The 24,634-nt window shown below is 41.2% G+C and overlaps 1 protein-coding gene across 1 annotated transcript in view; it reads left to right on the top strand.

The window, feature by feature from the left end:
- Nucleotides 1-24,634, top strand: part of LOC146062953 (uncharacterized) — a 366,150-nt gene that overhangs the window by 234,157 nt on the left and 107,359 nt on the right. Inside the window, exons 24-26 of the mRNA XM_083174963.1 lie at nt 8,586-8,636; nt 10,963-11,004; nt 14,944-14,970. Coding sequence (XP_083031089.1) covers nt 8,586-8,636; nt 10,963-11,004; nt 14,944-14,970 — 120 coding nt within the window. The remainder of the gene's footprint in view (nt 1-8,585; nt 8,637-10,962; nt 11,005-14,943; nt 14,971-24,634) is intronic.

Below are 24,634 nucleotides of genomic sequence, written 5' to 3'. Positions count from 1 at the left end.
GGACACGGACTCAGGAACAGGATGGGAGCACAGGAACACTTCTAGCAAAGACTGAAGCTATAACCGGCAGGAAGTAATAGATGAGGAAGGTTTATATAGTGAACACCAGGAAGTGATCAACACACATAGCCTGCAGGTGAGCATAGCAAGCTAGCAGTTGATGAGAACAGATGAGAACACCTGAGCCCTAATCACACACCCACACAGACAGAGTGAGCTGCAATGGCCCAGGCTGACCACCGGAGGTCACCAACGAGCAAATACCAACACAGAGAGGAAAATACACAGGGAGCCAACACACAGGGGAATGCGTGAATCTGCGCATAACACCGATCCGCTGGAGGCGGATCGTAACAATTAATTTAAATGATCAAAACTCGTATAATGAATGTTGTTTTCCCAGCTTAAACCAACCAAAAAAAATGTATATGACAATTTATATTCCAAAACATGATGGATGGGTTCTAATAATGCATTTAAATAATCAAATGCCAGTTTTATTTGTAACAAAAATGCATTTGAAATGAGAATAAATAGGAGATATTTTGTAATGTCCTTTCTTTCTATGATGGATCGCAGTGATCATACACAAGGAACCGTGGATGTTTATCACTGTTAACTATAACAAATTCGCTCAGAAAAAAAGGAAAAAGAAATGATAATGATAACAATGTCTTTCTTCTGAAATTACAATTACTGTAACAGCTGTTGTTCCATAACTTACATATTGCTAATTCTGTGGTTAAATATGTATTTTGTTCATGCCTAATTATTCTCCACTTCATGCTAAGTCCTTCTGCTCTTCTCTCTACATCTCACGTTCCACATTAAATTTATGCCCGGCATGCAGGAAGCTGAGATGGCAAACTATCTCAGAAATCTGAGGTGTGCCTAGGCTTTTAGCAGTTTTTTTACAAAAAAGTAAAGCTTATTTTAATTAAACTTTAACATTCATAGGAAGTACATATCATATTATAAAATATGTTCACTACCATGATGGCACTTTACTCAAGCAAATTAAATCAGGAATCTATAATATCCTATACAATAAAAGACTAACTCTACTCTTCAAAATCTATGGGGTAAATTCCAGTGTTTTGTGTGCTGGCGGCTACTAGTTGGTGCCTAACAGAGCAATTTAAGCATTGCTCCATTCAGGCATGCACAGCTGCTGGCGCTGACATTATGTTGTTCCTTCATTTTGACCGCCTGGTAACTAATTTTTCAAGAATGCTCACGAGCAAAGAACCTGATTTTTCCATTTGTGAATTCAACTGTTAGTAGTCGATACAATTAGTCAGATCCTGCATGCCATTCTCACGGCAAACTCAACCGTGAATTGCTTGCATTGCATTGCTTTCACAGCTGGGGGGTGTGATAGGTAGGGAAAATCTTTATTTTAAGATACAAATGTAGAGACTTTCTTCAGTACTCATTGGCCACTACCCCTAATAAATAATTAGGCATTTGTAAGCTTTCAATTAGCTTAATTGGCCTAATTCAGCATGGATCACCAATTGGAGAATTTACAAATCGAGCAACTATCGAACAATTGTGCATGAATACTATGCACATTTTGCATGCACAAGGGGAAAAAGAGACTGAAAATGCAATGCATATGGATTGTAAACACAATGTAGCCGATGTAGAAAGGAAATAGGTCACCAAAGTGGCCTGAAGGGCGCCTGGGAGGAGTTGTTCTGCTGGAGCTGCGGTCTCTAAACTTGGGAAGTCTGACCCAAAGAGAGTAATACAATGGAAAAAGGGGGGGGGGGGGTTGAGACCGCGCTCGCTAAAAACATGCAACAGGTGTAAATATGTATTATAACATTTATTATGAATAATTCTTAAAATACTCTGAGATAAAATATATCAGTTTAAAAGTTCGGGGTACCACAATGTAACAAAGAGAGCAAGGATAATCACCCACAGTTCGGCCGTATAATGTCCTGTATCCGTTCCTATAGTGCCTCCAGATAATCGTCCCGTTAGGAAATGCCAATTGCAGATGAACTTGTATTAGGAGAGATGCTGATCTCCAGACCAGGGAGCTCCTGATGTAGTGAGGTGCTCTACCTGGTGTGCATGGAAGTAATGCCTCTTGGTTCCTGATTTAGGGAATGGTTCTGGAGACTGGTCCGGTTTCAGGGTGATGAACAGTGGGGCGTCTGAAAAGTTTGGGTGTCCTTGCTCCCCTCCACCAACGCGTTTCGCTAAAAGCTTTTTCACCTTGAAAAAGCTTGATTATCTGGAGGCACTATAGGAACGGATATAGGACATTATACGGCCGAACTGTGGGTGATCCTTGCTCTCTTTGTTACATTGTGGTACCCCCAACTTTTAAACTGATATATTTTATCTCAGAGTATTTTAAGAATTATTCATAATAAATGTTATAATACATATTTACACCTGTTGCATGTTTTTAGCGAGCGTTGTCTCAACCCCCCCTTTTTCCACAATGTAGCCGATGTTTGACTGACAGGTAGCCGGCATTTCTTGGTGAAAACCCTGACATTTTCTGGGTGTGCCAGGAAAAATCGCAGGTGTGCACGGGCATTTTTGGGGAAGGTCTCCGACATCAGTCCTGACCACTTCCATCCTGTCTCAGTCACAGATTAGTGGCAGCCTCAGATCTACTCACTGTTCTGCAGATGGTAAAGTCTCTTTGATATTTTGGAATTTGAGTATAAATCTGTGATCCATTTACAAATTTGTACAGGAGATTTTTCTTCCTATCTGGGCGAAGGCTACCTACTGGCAGTCAACTGCAACTTCACAGTTTAGCATCAGGTTCAGGATGGTGCTTCATCTTCAAAAGCAGTTTGCAGTCAATCAAAACTCTCCTGCTATCACACACTACTCCCAGCAAAAGAACTGCAACATCTGCAGTGGATCAGTATGCAGCTGCCCGGCTATTTATCAACCCCTCCCTCCCTGCAGCCTTACCTTAACCTCCCCACTGCACAGCCTGAAATTAAGCCAGTCTATTAGTGCCTAACCCTAAACCCCTTACCCCACCACCTAAAACTAATCCCCTGCACTGCAGCCTATCCCTACACCCCCTTCTAAATGGATAATCCGAACTCTCCCTCCCTGCAGCCTAACCCTAAATTCCCCCCCCCCCCCCATGTCCCTAAAAGTATCCCCCCTTTCCCAGCCTGGCTCTAGCCCACTGCTGTATACTTTCGTTGACATCCCAGTAGTCAAGTTTCTGGTGTTAGCATCCTAATTTATGTCAGGATTCCGTCTCTGTTTTCCAGCCGGAGTCCCAATGACGACATTAGCAAAGTGAGTGCTGAAGGCATCCCTACATTATTGTTGTAGTTGTAGAAGATGATAGTTCTACAGAGGCTGCTGTTGAGCTCCATAACATATTTGTGAAGGAAGCTACTTCTTCAGTGTGCAGTGCTGCTTATATACAGTTCTTTGCCTGGACATTTCACAAGAACTTTAGTCTGAGATTACATATCACAACCAGATAGTCAGATTGTGTCTACTCTATCTATGTACAGTACTTCACATCCAGAGACGTATTGCACCCCTATCATATCTGGAAAATTATGCCAATCTTCTTAGAAGGTTTGCTTTATTTTGCAAATAAATATGTCACCAACCAAGGTTGGATTGTTAACGGAAGTCACAGGGAAGATTCCCAATAGGCCAGCCCAGATGTGGCCAGGAGAGGGTCAAGGGTGACAGACTGGTGGAATAGATTTGTTAGGGGGTAGAGGGTGGCATGCTAGTGTGGGTGTGCAAGAGGGTGGCAGGCTACTGATGTGGCTGTGTAAGGAAGCCCTTTTTTGGAAATTTTTCAAGGGCCTCTTTAAATTTCCAATCCACCCATGACACCAGAAATGGGCATTGTAGTAGAATTAGCATAAAGTCACAGGCACAACTGCAAGAAAAGACACAAAGACAGCTGCAACTGTGTTCAACTCATAATCAGGCCCTATGAGGAGTCCCTTCCCTTTAACAGACCCCACCCCCTCAATGATCCCGCCTCCATGAGTGCTGCTTCAGGGAGGTTTTCCATCTCAATACACCCATGTCACCAACATTTGTACTCTCATTGATTAGAATTCAAACCATCCATCTGGTTGAATTAACATGGTTCCGAGATCCCATTGTTATGTCCTGAATCAAATAATCGAACTATTGGCATTAAAATGAGTCAACTTTTATAGTTTAATTTGCTTAGTTGCTAAGTAACCTATAGAAGGACACAAAACAAAGAAGCGCCCTTATTGTCCATATTATATCAGTGTGGGTTATTTAATTTAAAAACATAATTACTTGCAGTTGTACTTTTCAGAGATTAACAATGTAATACAGTAAATTGTGCTTTATGTGCTATAAATGCATCTAAAGTATAATGCTGCCCTTCGGAAACTGTACTTAAAAGAAAGCAACAATGGCATAAAAAATTGTTCTATTTATGTTTTATTTTTTTTGTTATTAAACCCATTACAAAAGACAATGCAGTCAGAAGAGTAATAATGTGTAATTTCTTTGCCGACTGCTGAAATAAGTGTTCAAACCTGCCAGCCAACAAACTTAACCATGTTCTGTCGCACACATGGTATACTGACATATTCTAACAAACAATTTACTATATAAATCCATCTTGAGGCTCACAGGGAATCCATCTTTGGTGTCAAGTTGTACAGAATATTCATTTTTATGCTTAAAGCACTGAACAGTTGGATGCATTTTTTATCCAAAGCCAATTTGCTCATGTATCTATAGAAGAGTAAATCAAAATCTGACTGGTTGCTCAGGATTGGCCATGGCAGTTTTCCAGTGACTAAAAGAGAAATTAACCATCCAGAGACTTACGTGACACGCATAACAGAAAGATGTCAAAAGAGAAAGAAATGCTAAATCTGCAAAAAGGTCTGCAGGAAGGCAATCAATCAAATCGTGGTGGAGTGTTATATATGTTTGGCTAGAAAATGGAATAATGTGTTTTAAGCAAATGCCACATAAAGGTACATTTAAAAAAATGCTGGAACTATAATGTGTGAACTTTCACCGCACCTTTCTAACTTTTCATGTTAACTATAGTGTAACAATATAATAAAGATTTTAAAAAGTTGGTAAAAACAGGCCAACCTAATGATCCTTGTTAGAAATAATTGCACAATTGGACTAATACTATAAAGCAAGCTACTAGGGAACCATAACAAGCAACGTTCCTCTGTACTACACCCTGCATCGCCAAGTCTGCTCTTAGCTTTTATCCCATTACTGTGAAATAGTTCAGTTTGTATCTACAAAGCAACACATAAGAGCAGATATAATATAGGATACATTCTGGATGTGGCATTAGAATAGCTATAAAGAAAGGACCTATTGCCAAGTGGGCCTTGCCTGGGAGTTGCAGGGAAGAAGCCAGGTGTAAAGAGATGCCTCCTGCCTGCGTCTGTGATCCGCTTCTGCATTTGAATATGCACCATCGGATCACTCTGCGTGGTATACAGACTCATGATAGATTGACTCTAGGTCGACAGTCATAAGGTCGACAGTCAAAAGTTTGACAGGGTCAAAAGGTCAACAGTCAAAATGTCGACAGGGTCCAAAAGTCGACAGGGTACAAAGGTTGACATGCTTCTTTTTACAAAATTTTGAGCCGACATACCTTACCATCCACTACTGAGTGAAGGGAGAATATAATAGTGTGCCCGGCGCAGCGAGGCACCAAGCCCGAAGCATGGCAAGCACAGCGATACACTTAGATGGAGTCCATGTCAACATAGACTCCAAAGAAGCTAAAAACTCATGTTAACTTTTTTCCGTGTTGACATTTTCCATGTCAACCTTTTGACTATGTTGACATTTTCACTGTGGAGCTTTTGACCCTGTTGATGTTTTCATTGTCGACCTTTGTACCCTGTCAACCTTTTGACTGTCGACCTTTTGACCCTGTCGACCTTTTCACTGTCGACCTTTGGACCCTGTCAACTTTTTGACCCTGTTGATCTTTTGACTGTTGACCATTAGTGGTCAACCATATGACTGTAGACCTAGACATTGTAGATCTAAAATACCATAACCACTCTGCGTGACCATCATTTATCTAATTAGCCTTCAGGCCGAGTCCAGTATTCTGTATCATCAGACGCAGATACTGACTTCTGCATGCCCACAAAACAGGGGAGATATACAGTACCTCCTTGCCCCTTCCCCACCTCCATATACCCTCATGTGCAGTACAGTTCTTGCACATGCGCTATTTCCCCACCACCGGACTGTGCGCTAACCAGCGAGTCAGCATACAAGTCTGAATCGGGCCCAATGTACCTGTATTCTGTACACACTGAAGATAATGTATTATTACAGGATATGTGGGCAGTTGTATCAGACCTCTAAAGAGTGAAGAAGTGGAAAGTGCCCATAGCAAATTCAACATATCTTATTATTGAATGTATAGTACTTGATGAATGCTAGATAGAAGCTGGATGGTAGCTACTTTTCCGCTTGTCCACTTTATCACTTTTTAGAAGGTTTCTTGCATATCCCACAATATTACATATTATTAATATCAGGTGCGCTTTAATAGAGGAGGCTCAAATTGGGCCCCTACCTCTCTGGCAGTGCAGTAGAGTCTACTGTGAATGTGCAGGTCTACAGGGACATGGCAAGACGCCGCAGTGCCAGGGACCCCTCATTCTGGTTGGCTCACAAAGCAGCGTTATTTCGCTGCTTTGCAAGCCTTCTAGTGCCACCCGCCGTTCAAACCGAATGTCCTCCCCCAGCGCTATTCGCAGATTTTCCCTGCAGTGCTGCAAATTGATGATTTGCATATACATCAATTTGCAGCCTTGTATGGGTGCCCGAAATCATTCGTCAATGCCCCCCACGAACCTCCTGTACGCCCCCACCCCTGACTATGCAAGTCTCTGAGGGCACCCGCATTGAAGAGCTGCACATACGCAGGTAGGAAACATTGGTCGCCATTGTAAACTCGCTACATAGCAAACCGACTAGAATTAGGGTATAGAATTTTAGTCACCAGGGGCAAGGCAGTAATTTGGCACTGCTCCCCCTCCTCCTCCCTGCATGCCCATAGCATAATAACCCCATAGGCCCCACCTCTTAGTTGCGTATTGCAACCCTGATTGTATATAGTGATGCCAGTGATTGCAATATTGTTTATGTAAAATTTCACAAGAGTAGAAAAGTGCTAATTGAATAAAAGGGAGATAATGGCTTTTACTAAAGTGTGGGGAGCTGCTGTCCAGCTGCTGAAGCTAGATAAGTCCAGGGTGATGTCACAATGGACTGATGAAACATTGTGTTTTTCCAGACGGCATACAGTACCTTTAAAACTAAAGCACTCTTGTGTGACATGTCTCTAGCAATAGACTGGGGCTCTAATTCTCCCTGTCCTCAGGAAACAGGTAGAGCAGCTGGACAAAGTGCACATTGCAAGTAAGCGTAGTGCTCGTCTTCATGGGGTTTCTATAGTAACCACTGTTGATTGTTGTTCATAGCTAAACACCACTGAGATAAAAGATGTTTCCCACTGCTGCTTGTTGCTGGGCTATCACTGTAAAATGCTCCTGTGATAAGCAGCCTTCAATAGCAATATGCAATAGCTGTTACAGCCCACACCCTAGTACGAGGATACCTTAGATGAAAGATATAGTATAATAGGAAATGAAATAACACTCAATGTCTGCCCAGTTTTATCACGCCTGTTACACAATTTACTATACAAAATAATCATTCAGTCTTTGTATATTGCAGGAATTTATTTATGTATGCTACATGAATACAAAATCATTATTCGTTTTGTTAATTTTCATTGCACCTAGTTGTCTATGAGATGAACTGTGGATTGTTTTAATTAATTAATTAATAAAATGTATTTATTTTATTAATCAAAGAGTGCCCCAGTACATGGGCCCTTAGCCCCGCCTTCTGTACGGATCGCTCACACCGTCCGTATGCGGTAGGACGCCGACCGAATGGACCGCGAGTGTATTTTTCATTTGAACACCTCCTCCATCTGTGGGACCCTCCCCCATCATTCGATGGTCACTGACCATCGAATGCTGGACCGAGTGGTCAGGCAGCTCTGAGTGCTCCAGACCACTCGGGCATTTCTTCGTGCAAACGCAGGGAAATGGGCGGGCAGCTGGCTATGTCATATGTCCGCCCCCTACGTGTGCGTCACGGCCGGATTACCATATGTACGCCCAGCGTTTTCATGGGAACGGCCATGAAACGCTGAGCATACGCATATGGTAATGAGCCCTTCACAGCCCTCTCCACCAACTGTTCAGATTGTACAGAATTCACACCATATTCGGACGTGCGCGGCATTCACAGATACGCCTCTGCACATGTGCAAACACCAACCATCGGCCATCCGTCTGCATTCGGAGCCATTCGACTCAATCAGAATAAGGGCCATAGAGTCTACTCCCTCTTCACAAATTTCATGAATATGGTTCTCACAGTAACTTCCATTTTGTGTGTTTTACATTGTATATAAAGTGCATACTATTATTAGATCAGGAATACTATCAAAGCAAAGATAATGTTTTCCATGTAACACGTGTATTCTTTCTCTGAAGGGTCCACCACTTACTGAAGGAACTGGGATGGGCAGCCTATATATGTTCAAGGTATTTTACATTGATACATTGTTGTAGTATGTTTATGGCAGATGAGATGACCAGGACCATATAGTTTTATCACTAGAATGTTCAATAATAGTTTAGTTCAGTTCAGTTACTCTTTTTAACAAAGCAGCCCAGAGTGTACGGTCTGGCCCAGCTATGCAAAGGCGTGACCCCTCCCCCCCACTAACAGCGCCGGGCAGAGGGAAAGCCACTCAGTGTGTATGTACTGAGCGGCTTTTACCCCCATCGATGACAGCAGTCATCGCTGTCCATACACGCTGGGCAAAATCGTCCAGTGTGTATGGACCTTGTATGGACCTAATTGCCATTTTCCAAACAAAGCCTGTGGCACGACAGTTAGGACCTGGTTGGTTAGTAATGAATTTCTCTCCAAGCTTTGATAACTCTTCCTAAAGCTGGTCATGCACCTAAAGATTTATTGTCCGATCTAGCTGGTTGGAATAAAAATCTGGTACCATCTGAATTATAATGTTTGTCAGTATTCCAAGATTTAGAAGCAAGTAGTCATCTGGCATTTGCTCCCTTAAATTACCAGCTTAAGACTGGGCTACATTATAGACTGTACAGTAGGGCAGAGTGAAAAAAGTTGAAATTGAGATATTCAAAATTGGCTAGTGTAGAAAAGTTTTTACTTGACCTGAATAAGAAATGTGCAAAAGCATTTTGCTCTAAGTCAATATCTTCTGTTCCGGCAAGACACCTTTTAGCTTTTTAGATGAAAATAATGAAATCTATAAAGATGCTCCAATCTATTTAAAATTATGTTTGGATGTCTTAGAGTGGTTCATTAATATACTTTGGCATAGTAAAAAAAAGAGTAAGAGCTTGTTCTAGTGCAAAGTTATTGACTTTGGCGGGAGAAAAAAATTCCTGATAACTGACCCATTTTCATGGTAACAATTGTGAATATTGTGTTTTCACCGAAAGTGGGGTTTTTTTTGGAGAGGATGCTCAGTAATTGAAGTGACCAAGAAAAAAACACTTTGGGCAAAAAAATCAGGGTAAATCCCTTTTGTTTGCCCTTAATAGAATAGTGCACCTCAGTGTCTTTTAATGTCCAACTCTGTACAGAATGCTACACTAAGTTCAGTAAACTATGCATTACACTCTGTTATTTAAGCCCGTACACACGGTGCTATTCTAGTAAAAACCGCCGGGGATCATAACCCCGTGCATATGGGGTGACTGTCACCGGTAGCGCACTTCAACAACCAGCCTTGCAATGGTTGCTGGTTGCAGGAACATGCTCCTTCAACCAGTGGCTTCCCCCTGCGGCTTCCAGTGATCAGCTGTTACCCCCTGCGGCTATTCCCCGGCAGTATCTCCTTTTCATCAGCGACCATCTAGTAATAGTAATTCATTCTAAACAAGACTGCTTTTTCACTCATTTGTATTGCTGTTAGAACTCCATTTGTCAAAAGCAACAATTATTGGGAAGTTTAAAAATCCGATATTTATGATAATGTGGAAAAAATGTATACACAGTTGGGTCATATTGGACCTTATTCAGAGGTGGATGCACATCATGATGTGATTTCTCACAGATTCACAAGTGAGAAAATATGCATATGTCAGCTTGGGTATTCATCCAACTGCGCTACTCTACAATGGACTGTGAGAACCCTGTGCCAATTTATTGTTTTTCTCTCGTATCAAGCTTCAAAAAGTGATAGAGTGGAGAGTAATAAACAACCAGCCAGACAGCTCCTACCTGTCATTTTTCAAATCTAGGGCAAGAATCTCTAAGCTTTAAAAGTGATAAAATGGAGAGTGATAAACAGCCAGCCAATCAGCTCCTGCCTGACGTTTTTCAAACACAGTCTGTGACATGGCAGGTAAGAGCTGATTGGCTGGCTGTTTATCACTCTCCATTTTATCACTTTTGAAGCTTAGAGAATCTGGCCCTCAGCCTGTAACATGACAGCTAGAAGCTGATTGGCTGGCTGTTTATCGCTCTCCATTTTATCACTTTTTTTAAGCTACATACATCTGGACAAATTGACCTGTTTCCAAATTTTAATTAAGCTGTATGTACATTAGATTTGTAGGGGGAAATTTGCTAAGATGGGAGTTCTATTTCATATGGGATGTTGCCATAGGCAACCAATCATCATCTACTTCTTATTTATTTAGCACCCTCTAGAAGATAATAGACAGGATCTGATTGGTTGCCCATAGCAACATCCCATGTGAAATATAACTCCCATCTTAGTAAATTTCCCCCTGGGATCTTCTGATATGCTTGGTAACAACATAATAACAACAATTGTTCTGTATACAGTACCATTTTCATTTTTTCTTATTCAAGGGCACTGCTTCTGCTGTTACCTCTGGACCACCTGGCCCTCCGGTATGTATTTAATCTTAATTCATTTAAGTTATTATTCTATACCAAAGGATATGCTCATCTTATTATCTTATTTACACAAAAACAAGTTCATTTCATCTCATTGTTGTCTGGGAAATACAATTCTTTATTCTAAATGTATGTGTGTATATATATATATACACAGTGTATATATATATAATTTTTGAAGAGGCACTCACCAGGGCTTACATCAAAGCAGTTTTTTATTCAGGCATCAGGGATTTACAACGTTTCGGTCCTTTCACGGACCTTCTTCAGGTGTACATATCACACAGCAGGGCACAGGACCAGTGGGATCAGCAGCCTGTATATATATATATATATATATATATATATATATATATATATATATATTCTCTGGAGAGACCAGAAGTGACTTGGGAGATCCTATATATTTTTATCACCGGATGAATTTTTATCCATATCATAGGTTCAGCTACTAAATCCCATATCAGAGGAGGCTATCTGAAATACCTGAACCAATTACATTTTAGGCAGCATACTGCCATCACTATATCAGCTATCACTATGTCGCTATATACAGTCGTATTGGATAAACAGTTATAGTGGATAAATAGGAAACAAATTTCACTGCACGTGAAAAGAGTGTGAAAGAAGTGACCACTTAAAGAAGTTTTCAACTTTATGCACATAACACAATTATAACCGTAAGACTGTTATATTCCCCTGATGAAGTCTCTGTGAGATGAAACGCGTTGGGATTTCTCTACATGCGGTTTTTTATTCTCGATAATCCTGTGAAGACTAATAAACAAATATCGGAAGATATCATCTTGTCGCTTCATTGGATGTGGACCTTTTAAACTGTATTTTGACATTAATATTCTAAAATCAGGCGCCATACCACTATTGGGTAGAAATATTGGGTTTTGTCTGTTCCCTACCCCTCAGGGAACCGAGTGGTGAGGCTGCCAAATATTTAAAATCAAATTTGAAAACTACTGTATAGCGCGAGTTGGAATACTGGGGATATATATATATATATATATATATATAATGCTAATCATCACATATTTGTTTATGTTGCTTTTATTGTTCACAGTTGTATACTTTCATTTCAAGGTTCTACAATAAATCATATATTAACATAATAATCTTAAGAAACAAAAAAATGAATGGTACAGTATGTACACACACTTCCACCCTTGATCCATTGGAGTATATATATTGGGTGCAGTATTCTTAAGCCCCTGGGTCCAGGGGGGCTCAGATTGCACACCATGCACCCATATTTCTTTACTTAGCTCTCCAAAATCCCATATTGCCAATTCAGCTGCTGAAGAAATGACCCGGAAAATGACACAGTGGACATTTTCCCTGTGATTTTCTCCTGTGCAGTAGAGATTAGTCCCCGGTAACATGGCAGGCACCAAGTTTCCAGACATGCACAGTGGACTCTGGCGCAACGCGAGTCTACTGCAGGACGAGGCCTGCATGGAGTCTGCACACAGGCCCTCTCTTCTGTTAAACCACAGAACCATTCATCTATCTGTGATCACAGCAAGAATGAGGACAGTTATAAAGATAAGTGATCCTTACCGTGTATGGTGTACGCACACAATCTTATATAAAAATATAGAGAGATAGAGAGCACATATATATTTCTGAACACAGAAGCAATACCAATGGCTTTCAATTAATGGATTTAAACTTGCAGCAGCGGAAAGGTGCCCCCTTGGGATCAGGAGCCCAACGGCAGTTGACTCCATTGCCTCCAAGAGTTTTGCCTCTGTGTAGCTCCCATCTTACCTGAACTGAACAAGTCTGATAAGGCAAATTCAGTTCAAGAGCTTTGATTTGACATTAAACCACCTCAAGGAATCATAGTTTACTTATCTCCAAATGTACAGTAGTGATAAGCATTACATTTTTTTTCACTAAAATGGATATAATCCCAATGCCAAAAATGTACGCAAAAAAATCATTGTGTAAACAAACTTCTAATTGGCTTCATTTTACCACTTCTGATTGAATGTGATTCAAGCCAAAGGCTTGTATTACTTACTATTCCTCAGACCCATCCACTGCACCAAGCATGGCTGGTAAGAGCCCCCAGCCACATCATTGGATATGGTTAATGTATTCCCCCATGCTTCACAGCACAGGTGTTAAAAGCTTTCTCCAACAAGGCATTAAGGCTAGAAGATCTCAGTTATTACGAACGGCAATATTCCATTTGCAGGTATTTTTAATTACATTTTTTATTGTATGATTTTTTTTTACCCTGAAGATAGTTTTTCTAACTGTGTAGAAAATTAATGTTGAGATCATAGCACACTTCCCTTGCAGCCATTTAAATGAGCACTTTTTAAAGATTCCCAATTTTTCCAATATGATTGGCAGTTCTGCTATAGCCCGCTTACAGTCTTACATAAATCATGCTGAGCACTTTTGCAATGACAGACTGTTAGAGAAACATTACAGATTCAGTGACAGATGTTACAGTGGCAATGTAGTATTAGGCTTTTTTGTAAATAAAGCAGAGTACTTCTACATTTCTATTATCTGGCCAAAACATATAAGGACAGGTGTATCATGTACTGAAATACAGGCTGTCCATACTTAAATCACCTTTTTATAATAATAATATTAATAATAATAGTCACAATAAATATAAAGTTTCATACCATTAATTAACTATATTATACTGCAATAAGTATTGCATGGTAGAGACCTACAGATGGAGCCGGCCTCGCTCTTGCAGGGGATGGCGGAAGATTCGCCATCCGCCATCCCCCACCAGCCGCCATCTGATCTGCGAAAGGGGACACGCGCGCACGAGATGCGCGCACGTCCCCTTCCGACGGCGCCTCCCCCCGGGTCCCCACCGCCTCCCCACTCGCCCGCCTAACCCTGTAAACCCTGTCCATCTCCCTGAAGCGGAGACGGACAGGGTTCCCGTCGCCCCGCCGCCCGGAAACTGAGACGCGCGTGCATGTGAGACGCACACGCGTCTCAGTCAGATGGAGCGCCTCGAGACAATCTGGTGATTCACCAGCAAGAGGGAGGCTGGCTCCATCTGTATATGACTTCTTACAGTATATATAGTCTGTAACACCAGCAAAACTGCCCAAACTCCTTGTATAATCCCTCTATAAGGTGCCTTTCATTGCAACATGTCTGTCCCTATACAACATACACAAATAGCACTATCTAAGTAATGACATAATTATGCAGTAATTTACTTTGCTTCATTTTCAGGGATTTTTTTTTCACCTGCTCTGAGGCTGGCATAAAAAAATCCCCAATAATGTACCCGTTTTTGCAACAAGGATTGCAGAAATACATGAATTTTCTCAGATCCTTTTGTGTTTTTGCACAAACATGGATCATTTTTCGAATGGAGAAAAAAACAACAGTCCAGATTAGTGTTAGGCAACAGATTGTGTTAAAGTCCTGTTTTTTTTTTTTTTTTTGCATAAAAGAAATTCTTGACCAACTGGATTCCATGCCTTATAAATGATGGCAACTTTGAAAAAAAACATCAGCCCCACATTATATCAGGCCCTATAAGTCACATACATACCTCCCAACATGACCCATGCCAGGAGGGACAAGATGCTCTGCTTCTGGACTTTTATTCTTAATGTATGATTGCCATCACCTGTTTTTGAACAGGTTAACTAATAAGAAAGGTGCGTCACCACAGGTGATGGCAATCCTAAATTAAGAGGAAAGTCTGGAAGCAGAGCATTGTGTCCCTCCTGGAGAGGGTCATGTTGGGAGGTATGCACATATATGTAGTACTATACTGTAAATTTGCAGAGATGGTATACAGTATAGTATACATTCATTTTTGCAGCTCGTTAAGGGACCATAAACCCCTCTTATAGTTATAAAAGATGGAAGTTTGTGAGACATGAATTAAAATTATATTTATTTGTTTTGTTTTCATTTCAGGGTCCAAAGGGTGATCAAGGTCCTATGGTATGTAAATTGTTATATTGTCCTAAATGGGAAGTGAGTGAGATAGAAAAGGACATGGCAGAGTTCCAATTTAATTGCAAAATTGAAACAGCCTAGTTTTTCTTAATGCACCCTGTTCATTTCAATAAATACTGTAATTCCTGCATTATAAATGACTGCTTTCAGCATTGTCATACTGTATACCCCTAGTAGGTGTATAAGCCAGCAGTTGCGTGCATCACCTTTTCTATTTAGCAGGTAACTGAAAGAGCATAATACCATGATGATCTAAACCAAAATACCACTGTATAAGAGTATGAATGGTAAAATATAGTATGCAGAACATGGTGTACCTGCTTTATATTACAGTATATTATCTGTATCACCTCTGTGTGAGAGATACATTTTTTGAGCAGCCGGATTCTTCAGTATTTATCCTAGCACTGTACCTTAATTGACTACGTTCCAGAAGCTCATTAGCTGGGCTTCCTTCCATGTTTGGCTGTAGTTATGATTCCATTGCTGTGTTGGCCAAATAATATTCTGTCCTCACAGGTGATATGCAACAGTTCTTTCATCAGGTTTATGGCGGAATTCCACTCTTACAATACATCTAAGATTGGCACTACTTCAAAACCAATATTCTCCATGAAGCAAACAGAGTGGATATCTTTGCATGCTTACATTAGACAAGCCACTGAAGGAATGGGTTGTAACCTGCTTATTAGCTTCTCGTTAGATTTGTATAATTTGCTTAAAAAAAATATTAACCATCATAAGAACATGTGTATTGTAATAGTTTTCCTGCAATCAGATCTTATGTCTGAAAACCAATAAACAAGAAAGTTCTACAAGCTAAAAAGAATAAAATACATGTTACCCATATGCACACAGACGTGTGTGCACTTAGGGGTTGATTTAGGTTGGTTTGTAAAAGCAAACATGTTCTTTAATGGACAAAACCATGTGCACTGCAGGTGGGGCAGATGTAACATGTGCAGAGAGATTTAGATTTGGTTGGGCTCCATACCTGTTCAAATTGAAATCTTAATTGTAGTGTAAAAATAAAGGATCCAGTATTTATTCTGCACAGAAACAAAATAACTCACCCAAATGTAACTCTCTCTGCACATGTTACATCTTCCCCACCTGTAGTGCACATGGTATTGTCCATTAAAGAAGCCTGAACCACCCCCTTAGTTTCTCATACAAAAATCACTGTGCTAAAACATTTATCAATGAGGGCAATGCTAGAGGTAGTATGGCAAAAACAGGAATAACCTGTAAATGGAGTTAACTATACTTTAGACATAAAGAAGAAAAAGATGTTCAACTGAGGCGCTGTATACTTATTTGCAGCAGGGGTCTATAATGGAGGTCACCTAACCACCAACAACAATAGCCAAAAAACAAGAATAGTCCCACTTGCGCTAAAGGATGGTTCCAAGAAGTTCTTTTGATGTGTCCAAATCTTCTCTCACACTCGATAATGTATAGAGGGGAGGAGAAAGAACAATGTGTTAATGTCCCACAGGATAAATAATGGTGAATTTTCCTTTAAACCGTGCAGGGCATATGGAAATGGTGTATGCCAAACAAAAAGGTTCCAAACGTCCCCGAGGTTTATAATGGACCACCTCAACCGTGCAGATATGAAATGATGCTTACATCTAAGCTTACATTCATTAGGCTGTGTGGACTCCCATAAAGGTATCTTTTCACTACGATGTCACAATACTCCGATTTCAATAAAAACAACTTTATTAAAACGAAACAGCAGCTCACAGGGATTTTCCAAGACAAATCGAATACCAAACTGGATGTGACCCGGGTATAGACAGGAATGGCACGATATATATGGATAATAATCCCCCAGCTAAATTTTAAAATAAGACACTTGATGACGCGTTTCGGCACGCTGCGGTGCCTTTTTCAAATACCGTGTCTAAAAATAAAAATACATATGTATATAACGTATGTGACACCTAAATCCTGCAGAATATAATTCAAAAGAGTAAAAAAAATTTTCTTACCAGTAGCTGCTAATGTAGAGATAAATCTGCTGGCGGCGCTGGTGAAAGCAACCGCCGTGTGTAATCTCCCAGCAGACTGTCATATTGGTATAGAGGCCGGCGTTATAACACCACAGTTCCCGGAAGTGCGGTATGATGTAACATCCGCCGGGACATCGTATGTGCACTGAACAAAGGGTCCCGTGCTGTAAACAAATCACGTATGCAAGCATCCGCTCGGGTCTGTTCAATACAGGATGACTATACAAACCGGGACACTGATTAATATTATAGGTTAATAACACGGAGTGCGCGTCTGGAAGCACCTCGCGCGTCACCTCCGTTGGTTAGTGTAACATTAATAGAAGTCCCTCGATCTAAAAAGATGAGACCGAATCCGCCATATTGCTAAAGGGCATCTCCGCATAAATGCTGATATAACCACCATATTTGAAAAGGGCTGTGATGAATCTCTTAAATACCTAAATAATAGTGGTCCCTCGATCTCAAAAGATGAGACAGAATCCGCCATGTTACTAAAGGGCTTCCCTGCATATATGCTAATATAACCGCCATATTTGAAAAGGGTTTATGATAAATCTCTTCAATACCCGAATATCATTCAGTTGAGTTAACATAAACAATGAATAATACAGATAACAGAGATGTACTTTCAACACCAATATATAAAATGAATACATAATTCACGAAATTCATAATAAACATGAATTCATAATAATATAAAATATGTGCCAAAAGAAACAAAAAATATATATATGATAAAAGGCAAAAAATATATATATATAGAATAAATAAAAATAAATATGAAAAAATCAATCAGAAGACATAATGCAGATTATAAAACTCACAAAAACCAACTAAGCTCAAAATCCACATTTAAACCAGCAGGGACAAGGGTTTTGAGATCAAAAATGAATCTCATTTCGGTTTGTGCTAAACGTATGTCCCTGTTTCTGGTTCGCCAGTTTTCCCCTATCCATGCAATAGCACAAAAGGCTTTTAGGCCATTGGTTCTACACTGATGTTTCTCTTTGAAGTGCATGGAAAAGGGGTGACTAGGATTCCCATTTGTGATGTTCCGCACGTGTTCAGCCCATCTGGTTTTCACGGGGCGTTTAGTCTTGCCGATATACGCAAGATCACACGTGCAGATAATCACATATACCACATAATTCGTATGGCATGTAATGAAATCTTTAATGTCAATTTTTTTACCATTAACATTAAATTGGGTATATTTATTAACAGGACTTTTGCATGATTTGCACATTTTGCACTCTCCACACCTGTAAAATCCCTTGTTTCTGGGCAAAAACCTCCGACCATCCATATGTAAAGCACTAGTTACAAGGTGGTCTTTAATTGTGGGAGCCCTTTTATATATAAAAACAGGTTTTGAGGGTAATACCTTCTTTAGTATATCATCCTTCAACAAAATGTCCCAATATTTTCTGAAGACTCCTTCTACATGTTTATGTCTCTTGTTATACCTTGTGTTAAAAGCTATATTATAATTGTTTTTTCTGCCTTTTTTAGAAGTAGGGTTCTCTTTGTTTGCATCTTCTAATAAAACATTTCTATCCACCTCTCCCATCCGATTAGCAAGTACTGTGAGCTCTTTGGAATCATAGCCCTTATGGGCAAATTTCTCTACCATAGCATCAGCCTGCTCTTCATATCTCATTTTTGATGAACAATTCCGTCTTAATCTAGTGAATTGTCCCTTAGGGATGTTCTCTAACCATATTTTATGATGATTACTAGTTTTAGGAATGTAAGTGTTACAATCAGTGGGTTTGTTGTACGTACTGGTTTCAATCCCACCATTTTTTATTTCAATTTGTAAATCAAGAAACGTTACTGATTTTTGACTAATGTCAAAACTTAATACAATATTGGCATCATTCCTGTTTAGATGAGTGCAGAATTCCTGCAAATCCTTCTCACTCCCCCGCCAAATGAACAAAATGTCGTCAATGTACCGCCACCAGTGCACCAGGTCCGCGCTCCAGCCATGCCCTGTCCAAACATGTGACTCCTCCCATCTGGACATGAAAAGATTGGCATAACTGGGCGCGAACCTGGTGCCCATGGCGGTACCGACCACCTGCTTGTAATAACAACCGTCAAAATTAAAATAATTATTTTCTAAAATAAAAGAAATACCTTCTAAAATAAAATGACTCATTTTGTTATCCAAATCAGTGTTAAGTAACGTTTTCTTAATTGCTTCTACTCCCAAACTATGTGAAATAATCGTATACAATGATGATACATCCGCTGTAATAAGATAATAATTTTGACCCCATTCCACTTCTGTTAAACGATTGAGAACATCTTTTGTATCTTTTAAATGTGATTTTTCCCGAATCACCAAAGGTTGGAGTTGGTGGTCAATATAGGCCGACAGGTTGGCTGTAATAGCATTTGTTGCTGCCACAATAGGCCTACCTGGCGGCTTCTCTGCACTCTTATGAACCTTTGGTAAAAGGTATAGGACTGGCACAGAAAAATTCTCATTTATGAGGAATTCTTTAACATTTTTATTGAATGTTCCCATTTCAAAAAACTTAACAACCAATTCCTGGTATGTTTTGAAAATACCGTTAGATGGATCACTTTTTAGTTTTTTGTATGTTACACCATCATTTAATTGGCGCAAAGCTTCCTCTTTATAGGAGGCTATGTCCATAATCACAATGCCACCCCCCTTGTCCGCAGGTTTAATAACTATGTCCCTATTTTTCTGTAGGGACATGAGCGACTCCCGCTCAGACTTGGACATGTTATTAACGCGGTTGGGGGGCAGCATTGTGATTTTATTCAGATCCTCCAAAACACTCTTTTGGAAAGTTTCCACAAAGCAGCCCTTACTATGTGAAGGGTTGAATGTGGATTTCTTTTTGAAGGGATCAGATATAACGGGATCCTCATTGGTCTCACCAAAGAACCTCTTAATAGAGAGTTTCCGTATGAACTTCTGTACGTCGACATAAAGATCAAATTGATTCACGTCGTTAGTCGGACAGAATTTCATACCTTTTAGAAGCACTTTATGCTCTATTTCATTCAGTACATACGAACTTAAATTAAAGATTTTGACCCCTTTCTCACTATTTTCCTCATTTTGGCAGTGATTTTTCAAAAGGCCCTTCTTTTTGTGTTTTTTCCTCCCGCCTCTTTTGCCTCTTTTACGTGGGCATTTGCGGCCTGATTGTGACCCCAGATGCTTATTGTAAGGGGCTTCAAGAGATTTTTTCTTCCTCATTTGTCCACCCTTTTGAACTTCCCTTTCTCTAAAAAATGCTCTCTAGTGGAAGGAATGTTGGGCCTATCTTCTCTCAGGTTGTCAAACCTATTATGGGAGAAGTAGGAGGGTTTGTGGCCATAATCAAGATTCCTATTATGTGGAGGAACATAGGTATTATATAATCTATCGTGAACATGTGGTCCCCTCCGCCAGCGGGACCGCTGGTTCAGAGGTGGATCTTCATGGTCACGGTAGTAATTATTCATTTGATGGGCCCTATATTGTCCTTTTTGGATGGGACTATAATTTTCCCCCTGATCATAATCTCTGAACCCTTTATGCTGATGATTCTTAGGGGCTCTTTGTGGAGGATCTTTTAGAATTTTGAAAGGTCTTTTTTGTTTTTTCACAGACTTAACAAATTTCCAGTTTCCTTTTTTGGATACTGGTGTATGGGGTACAGGTCTCGGTGTAAAAAAATCCTCATTTTTAGATTTGGGGATCACTGAACTAACCTCATCTTGTGGTCCCAAATGGTCTCTCCTAAATTTTTTGGATTTTTTGAGGATAAGTTCTCTTTCGTTCTTTTTGATTTTTTCTATAGTTCTTTTTTCTAAGACTCTATAGTCTTCCATATCAGTAAATGGGCTAACTAATTTTTCGTATTCAAGTATATGTTTTTCCAAATCTTTCAATTCTGTTTTTCGCTCTGTGAGGATTAAATCAATGAGAGCAAAGGAGCAGTTATCAATAATCTCCTTCCACCTCTTTTCAAAAATGGCGGAGCCATTATTGAAAGATGATTTTTTATCTATTTGTAGTCCTTTGGGTATAATGTTAGCAGCTACATACTTTTCTAGACTAACAATTTCCCACCAGGTCCGGTTTTCTTTCAGGAGTACATGCTCCAATTTATTCATTAATCCTTCTAGAGTCTCATCCTCCAGATCTATATGACTACTTTCACTATTAACTGAAAAAGCATTTTGAATCAATCTATTCCTATTGATTCTGTGTTGGAACATACTGCAGCCTTAATCAAAACAATGGTGATAGAACATGATGCAACTGTATCCAAAACATCTTACCTACATTTATACAGTATATACATTATATCAGTGCCGTCTTTCCCATTGGGCACGATGGGCAGTTGCCCGGGGGCCCTAGGACCTAGGGGCCCAGCCCAATGGGAAAGATGGTGGCCGGGGTCCGGGAATCCGCTCACCCTTGCTGGGGGATCCGGGCAGGGGGATCAGGGCGGTGGCGGTAGCTAGAAGCCTGATTCGGCGAAGCTCTATTTGCCGGCGGGGCGGGAAGCGCTGTTGCATTTGAATAGACTGGCCGGACGCTGATTGGCTGAATTCAGAAAATCAGCATCCGGCCAGTCTTTGAAAAAAACAACAGGGCTTCCCACCCCGCCGGCAAATAGCGCTTCACCTCCTAGCTAGCAGTGAATTTAATTTCGGGGGTCCGTGTGCCGGGGTTCTGATCACACTCACTGGGTGATCCGGCAGGGGGATCAGGGCATCGGTGGCGGTAGCTAGGAGCCCGAAGCGGCGAAGCGCTATTTGCCGGCAGGGGGGGCGAGAAGCGCTGCTGCATTTAAAATGACTGGCTGAATGCTGATTGGCTGAATTCAGCCAATCAGCATCCGGCCAGTCTTTTCAAATTCAACAGCGCTTCCCGCCCCCGCCGACAAATAGTGCTTCGCCGCTTCGGGCTCCTAGCTACCGCCACCGCCGCCCTGATCCCCTTCCCCAGCGAGGATGGTCGGATCCCCGCCACCCGGCCACCATCTTTCCCATTAGCGCTATTTGCCGGTGGGGCGGGAAGCGCTGCTGTATTTGAAAAGACTGGCCGAACGCTGATTGGCTGAATTCAGCCAATCAGCGTCTGGCCAGTCTTTTCAAATGCAACAGCGCTTCCCGCCCCGCCAGTTAATAGCGCTTTGCCACTTCAGGGCAGGCTCCTAGCTACCGCCGCTGCCCTGATCCCGCTGCCCGGATCCCCCAGCGAAGATGATCAGATCCCCGGCCGCCGGAAGCTGACTGGCTGCCGCACGGAGCCAGAGAGGTGAGGGTTGGGGAGGTGACTGTGGGCTCCTGGGCAAACTAATTGGGGGGGGGGGGGGGTCCAGTGAACTAGGTTGCCCAGGGGCCCTTCCTAATGTTAAGACGGCCCTGCATTATATACATGTAATTATTCAATTATATGTTCATTTGATGTAACTGGAATTTGAACCACAATGAGACTGTGAAATGGGATAACACTGGGGCATCCCCGGTCCTGGCTTGGTGTAAAAAAGGGTCAACTCAGGTTATTTGATCTGGGTTCTCAACCCTGGTCACAATCAGGGTTGAACCAAGGACCAACCCAGAAATGCTGCAGTCTGAAAGGCCTGACCCTGTTTAAGTTACCAAGCTTCTTATTGGAGGATCAGATAAAGGAATGATATAGAGATGACTAAGGAATCTAAAAGAACAGAATCATCCAATGGCAGCCTTCTAATCTTGGGACTTCATCTGATATTTCTGCATGACTGAAGGAAGGACATTGCTTTTACCCTATGGCAGCTATATTGCGACTTGAGTGAGGCCTATGCAAAACAATGATATACGCTGCGCACACATTAACCTATACTACAGACGCAACTTTATTGATACACACACACGTACACATGTAAGAAATGCAGAGTCTGTATTGCAGCGACATATAACATAATAATATAGTATATTACCATACTACACATTACTTTTATTTCATGAGCACAATGTGGTTTATGTTCTTTATAACCTGCAATACGGTATATAATTCAGTCTAAACTACATTTTAGACACTGTGGGTACGTAGCCTGATAGTGAAAATGCGCAAGGTGCCTATACAATAGCACAGCTGTGGCTATTTTGATCTCACACGGGAAGATTTGTCTTCAGTTGCCAGTGATTAATATAATTTCTGTATATATAATAAACGTTATTTTTCTCCATACCTAATTATATTTGCTAGAGAATACTTGCTTTCACAATGGCAGTTGTTTGCATATACTATATCTGGTATGTTTCCAATTAACCAAATCTGATTAAGCCATAATCAGCTTGTTTTAGGATACTTTTGAGAACACAGGGGGGTCAATTTACTAAGATGAGAGTTTTATTGAAGATGGGATGTTGCCCATAGCAACCAATCATATTCTACTTCATATTTATTTAGCACCTTCTAAAAGATAATAGAATCTGAATGGTTGCTATGGGCAGTGGTTCCCATGCTGTAAGCCTATGCACCCTGGGGTGCAGTGAGGCTCTTGTAGGGGGTGCCGTGGGTTGTTGGTCCAGGACCATATCAAATTATTTATGGTCAAAGTGATAGGAAAAAACAGTGCTAGTGGCTGCCAATCATAAAACATGTGGACAATCCGAAACAACTGTACACCACAACATAACTGATCCTAAGAATTTACTTAGCACCAAGCTATGGAGGACTTTATTCTCTTTTTATAATTAGGAGGCAGGTGACTGAATTTTTAATTCTGGTTGTAGTGGAGAGGGATCTATGTGAAGCAAATATTAGTAGAACATTGTGTAAAGTATAGTCCAACCAGTGTACCCCCCCCCCCCCCCTTACCTCTGAGTCCTGCTGCCGGCGCTCCTGTCTGCGCGAGTCCAGGCTCTCCCGGCTACTGCTGATGAGAGGTGTCACTCGGAAAATGGCTGCTCCCATACAGCAGACCATTTTTAAGGAGGCAGCAGCCTCCTCTAGCAACCTTGAAAATGGTCTGCTGTACGGGGGCAGCCATTTTCCGAGTGTCACCTCTCATAAGCATCAGTAGCTGGGACCCGAGCAGCCAGGAGCGCCGGCGGCAGGTAATGGCTGGGGGGGGGGGGGGGGCACAGGCAGAAGACAGACAGCAGCCCTGACCAGGTGTGCCACCATGTCCCCCAAACTCCTTACCACTTGCTGAACAGTGGCGTTACTATATTCCAGCAGCCCCCCGGCACCCACACACTCTCAGCGCCTCCCCGCCACCACGGGAAGCGCGGAACGCCACTGAGCCCAACTATAGAATACTGCTTTTGACCCACAGCATGTATGCTGTAATACTGGGGTGGTGATTCTACATCTCTCAGTTACAGAAGGGAACTTTGCTTCTGTATTGGGATTCTGTTTCCCAGGCTGCATGATTCTGACACTGGAGTGCAGAGCAAGGCAGCCATGGAGGCATGGCAGTGGGTAGTTGGCAAACAGATAACCTGGCATATGCATATGTTTGATCACCATAGAGTCTGAGGTGACCCAGGCTGGCAAATTATGCACGTCGAATGTGAAGTTTTTTGTCTTCTACTTTCCACTGATGCTTCTCTAACTGGCCACATCAGAGAAGAGGGTGGAGAATACTTGGAGGAGG

The sequence above is a fragment of the Crinia signifera genome, chromosome 3 (genome assembly GCF_055691185.1).
Source record: "Crinia signifera chromosome 3, ASM5569118v1, whole genome shotgun sequence".
Classification (NCBI taxonomy): domain Eukaryota; kingdom Metazoa; phylum Chordata; class Amphibia; order Anura; family Myobatrachidae; genus Crinia; species Crinia signifera.
Note: the sequence above shows the minus strand (reverse complement) of the source record. Positions and strands in the feature narration are given on the sequence as shown.